The sequence below is a fragment of the Cyprinodon variegatus genome, unplaced genomic scaffold (assembly GCF_000732505.1).
Source record: "Cyprinodon variegatus isolate N-32 unplaced genomic scaffold, C_variegatus-1.0 Scaffold278, whole genome shotgun sequence".
NCBI lineage: Eukaryota > Metazoa > Chordata > Actinopteri > Cyprinodontiformes > Cyprinodontidae > Cyprinodon > Cyprinodon variegatus.
Genome location: NW_015150731.1, coordinates 786,315 through 794,299, shown reverse-complemented (window position 1 = coordinate 794,299; position 7,985 = coordinate 786,315). Strand labels below are relative to the sequence as shown.

At 39.2% G+C, this 7,985-nt stretch overlaps 1 protein-coding gene across 1 annotated transcript in view; it reads right to left on the bottom strand.

The window, feature by feature from the left end:
* Positions 1-345: 345 nt before the first annotated feature.
* ncf4 (neutrophil cytosolic factor 4) overlaps positions 346-7,985 on the bottom strand; it is a 42,413-nt gene continuing 34,773 nt past the window's right edge. Inside the window, exons 9-10 of the mRNA XM_015383220.1 lie at positions 6,800-6,865; positions 346-910 (exon numbers count right to left, since the gene is read on the bottom strand). Coding sequence (XP_015238706.1) covers positions 703-910; positions 6,800-6,865 — 274 coding nt within the window. The 3' untranslated portion in view covers positions 346-702. The remainder of the gene's footprint in view (positions 911-6,799; positions 6,866-7,985) is intronic.

Below are 7,985 nucleotides of genomic sequence, written 5' to 3'. Positions count from 1 at the left end.
AGGAGGTGTACAAGAGAGAAAAAAGCCAAACAGAGAACTCCAAAAAAAACCTCATTGGGTTTGGAAACAAGCAAAGCAAAAACACAGGACACCTACTCTCTAAATGGCTTTTAGCAATCTGATCCTAACTGGCTGGGAGAGTCTGGTATATATGCAGCAGAACAGGTGCAGGGAATGAATTTGAGCGAGGGTGTGCTGAAAGTGGTTTGTAGTTGGATGAGATGGAGGTGATTGCTGCAGAACAAGAGGAGTATAAGAATGCAGCCAGTCAGCTCAAACACAACAGAACAGAAGCAGGATGCAACAGTGATTAGCATATAAAGTTTATTCTACTGATTTATGGTATTATAATGCTGGGAAAACCTTGGGCCCTACATTAATATAGAGAGTGTGATACACTTTCTGAAGCATTACTAAAAGAGCCAGGTGAGTATTTTATGAACCCATCAGACACACCAGACCTAATTTTACTTGGTTTCATGTTTAATTGTCTAAGTCGCAAAGTAATGTTCCATACAATCTCTAGATTTACAACCTTAAAAGAAATACAAGTATGAAAACGTTTTTTTAATATTTTATTTTGCTAAAAGAAATGAGAAGACCATTTTACCTAAACGAATTAGGAATAAATGTAAAATACAATATAACCAACTATTAATTTCTCTACTTCATTTTGTCTTGATCCATGTCGAAATATTTTTCTCAGGGTTCAGAACCATAAACTGAGAGGTCAGATGCCATGGTCACATGCAGTTCCCATGGAAACTGATTAACAGGTCTTTTGACTCTGTGCTGCAGGCGTCTGCCTTCCCTGATCATCAACTGGACGTCCTCGTCATCGAGAAGACGTATGAGGTCGCCCTCTGGGTCACGGTAATTCAGGGCGATGTCATCCACCTTGAACACATTCCTAAAAGAGAAATAAGAGCAGATTTTTAAATTAAACCAAAATTAAACTAATGTTTTAATGATCACCATGTTTTATATATTCAATAAGACAGACTGCAGGATTAATTAATAATGGTTTCAAGACTAAAGAAATGTTTTCTCAGAAAAATTATTATTAACTGGATTCATTTTCATTCACATCCTAATTGCATGAACTCAATATTTTTTGAGGTTTTTGACAGATAAATCAAAACATAATTGACTTAATTTTTAAACTGCTACCCCTGCAACATGATCACAAGTTATGGCTTTAGAACTTCCGGTTAAAATGCAAAGTGGACCTCTGCTCTCCACATGTCTGGGCATTTAAACATACAGCAATTGCAGTAAATAAACAAAGTTTTAGTGACACTTTTTCATAAATATAGAGTAACCTCATATTATATAACCACAAATAGTTTTAATAATGAAAATAAAAAGCACTTATTTTCAACATTAACCAGGGCAAATAAGGCATGTCATGTCATAGAATAGAGGCCTATGTTATTTCAAAGTATACAAAGACACGGCGTAGATGAGAGCAAAGTTAAAATACCAGAGCAGTGCAGACTGTGGGGAAACGTAACGATGAAATTAAAAGTTCCATTTCTACAGCTGAAACAGGCTCTTTTAAAGACTTTAAAGACAGGTGTAATGGCACTTCTGTATACAAAAATTGATTTGGCATTCCTGCTGTAGATGAAAAATACCGTAACTAAACTAACAATTGTGGGAGCTCAAAAACAGGTCCTCTTTAGTATGAGTATTGGCATCCATGTTTTTTGTGTTGTTTAAATTCCAGGTTCATTAAAAAGGAAAACCAATGTTTTAATTAATTAAGGATTATTACACAGTTATGAAATCATTGACCATCCACTGCTGCGACATCATTTGCCAGAGGGTGCTGGAAATTCAAAAAACTCAATACAACTGTCTAGCGTGGATAGTAGCCTGCTCATGGTGGGACCAACCTCTCTTGCCCTGTGACTGTTGGAGATACCCCCCTATGACCTCTGACAAGGGGCAATGTCAAATGGTAAAGGGCCTGTACTTACTGTATACACCGTTTGCAATACATTCAGTCATTTACTCATTCGTGCACACAGTGATGGTGGCAAACTACATAGTAGCCTCAGCTACCCTGGGGCTCACTGACAAGCAAAGCTGCCTTATAGGCGCCATCGGGCCCTATGACCACGATTAGGAGCCAATGTGGGAGAAGTGCCTTGCCTAAGGACACAATGAAATTGAGAGCTGGGGGTGAACAGTCGACCTTTCGATTTCAGAGCAAACTCCTGTGTCTGACCCCACTGTCACCCCAATTTTGACAAAGATGACTGTAATATAGCATCAAATATCAAAATTAATAGGATTCTGGCCATATGAATGGATTATTTTATTCTGCATTTCTGGAAAGGAACTGGATCTCTTTGTGTTGTAAGGGGCCTTGATCATTTTTGCAAGAGTGTCTGGCTGCAGACCTGAACTGTCAGGACCCTTTGTTGCAGACCTGCAAAATGGTATCTCCTGCACTGACAGGACCTGAAGTTTATTCCTAAAGTTTTATTCAAAGCCTTAGGGAATAGAGTGCAGCACGTGTTTGCTGCCAGATTAGAGTTTTTGACAGTGTCAAACTGAGCATAGGAGCAGTTTAATTTATACAGTAAGCAAAAATCTTCATGGGACAGCCAACCTCCATTATCGTTTAGAAAATGACCCATTGACCAAATGCTCTTTTCCATCTGGTGATCAAATTACAGTGATATATTTCCATGTAGCACATATCTATTATTCAAGATAGGGGTTTGGTGGGGAGTAAAATAGTGCGTGTTAATAACTTTCCATGATAACAACACTCGTTTGTGAAAGGAGGCTAGCTTCACAGGGAGTTTAACGACGCTAGCTTTTACTTTAGAAAGGCTTTGAATCAACTTCCAGTTAAAACAGTGCAGGAGACCTCACAGTGCGGCTCTGCAGCCGGCATCCTGACAGTGCAGGAAGAAGTCATTTCTGAAAAGTTAGAAAACAGACATTTCTTGAAAACAGAATAAGAATTTGAAATAATTATGTGATTTACTTTCATTTACTTTTCATTTTTATACCATCCTCTTAAAAAAAATCCTCTCCTTTTTTCCCTCCCAATTCCTCCACCGTAGTTCCCTCCTTGCTCTGATCGGCTTCTCTCTCTCTTGTTAGCAAAGCAGAGCCATATGAGAACCCAAGACCTGAAAGTAATCCATCTGACTCTGGGGCACAATAGCCCTAACATCAACAATAATGAGCAGATGAGCAGTGGAAATTAGTTTATTATAAGAAGGGAGGGGGGGTTCAATTATCACAGAACTAACCTATCTAAATTAGCAATAATGAAAGATTGAAAGAGAGGGTGAATGAAAGGGAAAAGGCGCAAAGCATGAACATGTGTGATGCACATGTGCAGTCTGCGAAGGGGCTACAGAAGAGCTGGAGGAAAAGAAAAGAAAATGTCCCAAAGGATGTAATCTGATTAATTCTGATGATTGGAAAGTGGTTTTGCAGTGTGTAACAAAATCTGCTCTCCTAAGGCTAGGCATGTCAATTAGCAAACTGTTACATATCTTAGATGTGAAACTTCATTGCAACCTTTATGGAAAAGATTGAGGGAATAAATGCTTAAGGGGTCAACGATTGTTAATCAGTAAACAGAACATTTCAGAGAGAACAGCTACAGCGCTTTGCAAATGTAATCCTACCCCTTCCACTGTCTGCTATGTTAGAGTAAAGACTGCAAATATGATGTATTTCAATGGAATTTAGGGCAACACTGACACTGGATTTTGCATGGTTACAAAGTGAAAACTTTTTCCAATTAAGAAAATGTGAGGTGCATTTTCCATTCCTCTGTGTTAGTATTCTTCAGAAAACCTAACTCATTTCGTGGTATTTCTCTACCATCAATTTCATCATTGTTCTTTCTTTACTGCAAAATACAATGCGCTAAAGATGAGACGGAAACAAATTTGTTGAATAAGTTCTGAAGTAGCAAAAATTTTTTTATCATAAGTGAATTCTATTTCCACTGCCGTGTTTTAAATGCAAACATTAGAAATGCACTTCTGCCTTGTCTTTGGATGGCATGTATGATAAATACTTGCCAATGTAATAAGGAATGTACCAGATGCCAACTTGCAACCTATTTCCTAAAATGGAGCCTAGGAGTTGCCCTGCAACAGACCGGCGACCTATCAAGGGTTTTACGCCGCCTCTCACTTTTCTCCCGACTGCTGGAGATAGTCACCGGTCCCACCACGACCCTGACAAAGACTTAGAGGGAGAAAATGGTAATGATAATAGATGGATGGAGCTAAGGAGTACTTTTAATGTAGAAGATTCTGCTAAGTCTTACCTGCATATCCAGGCTGGCATGTATTTCGGATCTACTTCTTTCAATTTTTTCATGATTTCCAAGCCTCCTTAATAGTCAGTAGCATCCAAGACCCACATCAGAGATAAGTCCCTCCCTCTCCACTGCCCTGGTCCTAATCAGTTCAGCTTCCTTCCTCCTTCATCTTCCAGTCCACCACCAGAGTCCAGGCTCCGGCGAGGGGAACACATCTCCATTCTCATAAATCTGCCAATTTATCATCATCATTTCTTAGCTCTTCTCTCTCCTCTTCTGCCGGGGTGCGAGCGCCTAAAGTACCTATGTCAAAAAACTCTCTAATTCAGTCCTAGTGAATCTCTAAGTTAAAACATAGTCCCATTACTGATCTGTGGTCTTCGCTAGTTTGCTACACTCTCTTCCTGTTTTTCCGTAAACGTTTAAAAAACAATCCACTGGACTTGGTTTCCACGGTTTGAAGACATTTCGCTTCCCCTCCGGGAAGCTTTCTCAATTCAAATGTCTGGATCCGCAGTGAGTTTGAGGCTTTATATAGACCAGGCCTTGTTTAATACAGTGAAGCATAACATCAATCAATGAAATTATGCTTCGCGTTGCCTGGTTAATTTGCTGGAAGCACATCTAATTTGCACTCTTTTCTTTGACATTTTACAAATTTGCACAAAATTTGCATAAGGTAAGGATGAAAACATGGATATTAAGCAGAAGGCCCAGATGTGCTATGCCATCATGGAAAACAGCTATTCAGTGTTGGAATAGTGAGTTCAGGGAGTCAGTTGTCGTCTTTCTTTGAATCTTCTTCCATAAATGAAGAAGATTCACTCTATGAAGTGAAGAAAACAAAGGCCTCAGAAGACGCAGATATATCCCGAAATGCTTTGTGGATGCTTTGGGAGAGCTCTCCTCGCAAAGTACTGTGGGATTTGCTGTCACAGTGGCTCGCAGTTGCCATAGGCTGTCGCTACCTGTCAGCGGCGACTAATAACAAAGATGGCAAAGGCATGGCGCAGTGGAGGAGGAGCAAAAAGCAAGGATCTGTCCGAATGGCCAGTTAACTGAGAATGCTATAAAGTCCACTATATAGTCCCCTCTGTTTGTGGACACAGTATGCTTGTATGAGCCATGAGAACAGCACATTTTAAACAGGGTGTGCACAAAGAGAAATGGGCTCATGCATGCTCTTGCACTCGCATTTTTTTTTTTTAAGTGGAGAGGGCGGGTCTTACTAAAAATCCTCCATCTTTAAATGACAGGTGTGATGTGAAAAGACAATCTCACACTTCTGTTTGTCTCTTATGTTCTTTATCAAACCTCTGAAGCTGGTGCAGAACACCTGTATTTACCCTGAGAACTGCACACAAGGGAACTCTTATCTGCTAATATGGTGACTTTTGAAAGCACCTGGATGAATTTGGTATGGAAACTTTTTTTAAATCAAGATTTGTTTCACCTCTATGTCATAAGGCTGCACTACTTTGTTAACATATGGCAATATTTAATAAATATAAATATCTTTTTGGTTGTTCCATGACATTCAATGACATTCCATGAATTCAAAAGATATATGGTGAACGTGTGTAATTTGAATAACATTTTAGAGTATTTGAAGTTTTAAAAAGCAGAAAGGAAACCATTTTAGTGTAGAGTAAAGGCCGATTTATACTTGGAAACTAGGTTGTCTGCGTAGGTGCTGCGGTGAACGCAGAGATGTCCCCGTCCCCTCCGCACACACTCTGCTGCACCTCTCCCAAATTGCAGGTGACCACAGACAGTGAAGCGGCAAGGAGGCCTCTGATTGGTCAAATCTACATCTGCTCTACATTATGCATATTTCCTGTTTGGTACCTTACCAGCTTGATTTGTTTGTATGACCGCCATTGCGGAAAACGGCTCGTGAGGTTGGACCAGCTTGAAGAGCGTGGTGTGTCACCACATTGGGACACCTTTTTTCACCTGGATTCCTGCTTTTTTCGCCCTCATGTCCCTCCGTTAGGGAAGAAAGTTGCCCCCACTTCCTCACTGCCTTGGCCATATCTAGACCCACAGCTAGTTCCTGATTGTCCCTCTTCCGTTGTGATGTGGTATACACGGAGTGCAGACCACGCTGCAACAAGCTCACTGCAACACACTGCTGCTAGAGTATAGTCTGCCCTTAAGAGGGAGTTGTCAACAGTTCCCTTTCAAAAGCACACATGGGAAACTGTGCTTTGTTGGTCCCCAATTTTCACTCCTATTTTTTTTATAAAATAGGCTATTATCACATATCTATAAGGTGTGAAGTGGCACATAATTGTTTTACCCCTGCACAGCTAAATAACTGCTCATTAATGGCACCTATATGCCTGTTTTCTCACATAGGTAAGATGTAACAAAACTAGAACATCAAACCAACTCTTCCAAACATGATATTCTGCTTTCCCCACAAAAAAGTTGAAGCAGGTAAACTTTAAAGCAGAAGCAGTTAGTAACAGAGGACTGGATAGTGCTTACCGCATGCGGGACAGCAGCTCGTTGTATGTTGGTTGGATGGTGAGAGCCTCTTGTACACACACATCTCTGCATGAATGACAAAGCTTTTATTTAATAAAAGCATATGTCCAAATTTCCGATAAAATTTGCCAATTTAATGGAAAATAAATAGATGGTAACAGCAAAGAATCACCCCTTAAATACCAGAGACAGAAGCAAAACAGCCAACATCCACAGTCAGAACAAGTTTTTTTTTTTATTCAGTAGATTTCAAGCATAGAGCTTCCCTGTTGATGGGAACACCTGATGTGATCATTTGTGTTTGCATGGTGTTATCTATAGGTCTAAAAACTCTTGAGATTGACTGAAAAATACCTTGATCTAAATCACCTTCAGTGATTCAGAATAACAGAAACCACAAAATATGGAAGTTGATGCTGACTTCAATGCAGCACAGAAAACAGAGTTTTATACCTCAATGGATAAAAGCTTAAAAATAATGCCTTCTCAAGATAAGTGGTAAATCAAGGTCTAAAATCAATAAAGTTAGCTAACAGCTTAAAGCTTCTTCAAAATTAGAAGATGGCAAAACAAAGATGTCATAAGTTAATAAGCTTCTAATAGTTTAATCTGACTAAAGCTTTGCTACAAAATGTACCATAGCTAGCGAGTCCTGTACCAGTATGGTTTTAAGACCAATCAAAGAGGAAGAAGCCCTTTCCCAAAAGTCACATTTAAAGCCAACTATTTTGCCATAGTCGTTACAAAAAACCGAGACAGGGGCCTTAATTGTTCTAACCTTTTACACTTGGGGGGTTTCCTACAAAGACCAATAGTTATATTTGGAAGAAAAAAAGAGGAAACATTATACTGTGGGTGTTGCTACAGAAGAGGATTGGTGCAAATCTTGAAAATGTACCGCATGAGGAAAGAAGATTATGTGGAAACACTGAAGCAACATCCTAACATGCTACCCAGGAAGTGAAAGATTTGGTACAAATAGATATTCATAGCAGAAGGATGATAAGTTGCCACAGAGGGATAGATTTCCTCTTTAGAAATAAAACAGGTAATTTTCCAGAAATATGTACAAAAATAACAAAAAATGTGTTTGTTTATTTATATATATATATATATACAGTAGATAGATAGATAGATAGATAGATAGATAGATAGATAGATAGATAGATAGATAGATAGATAGATA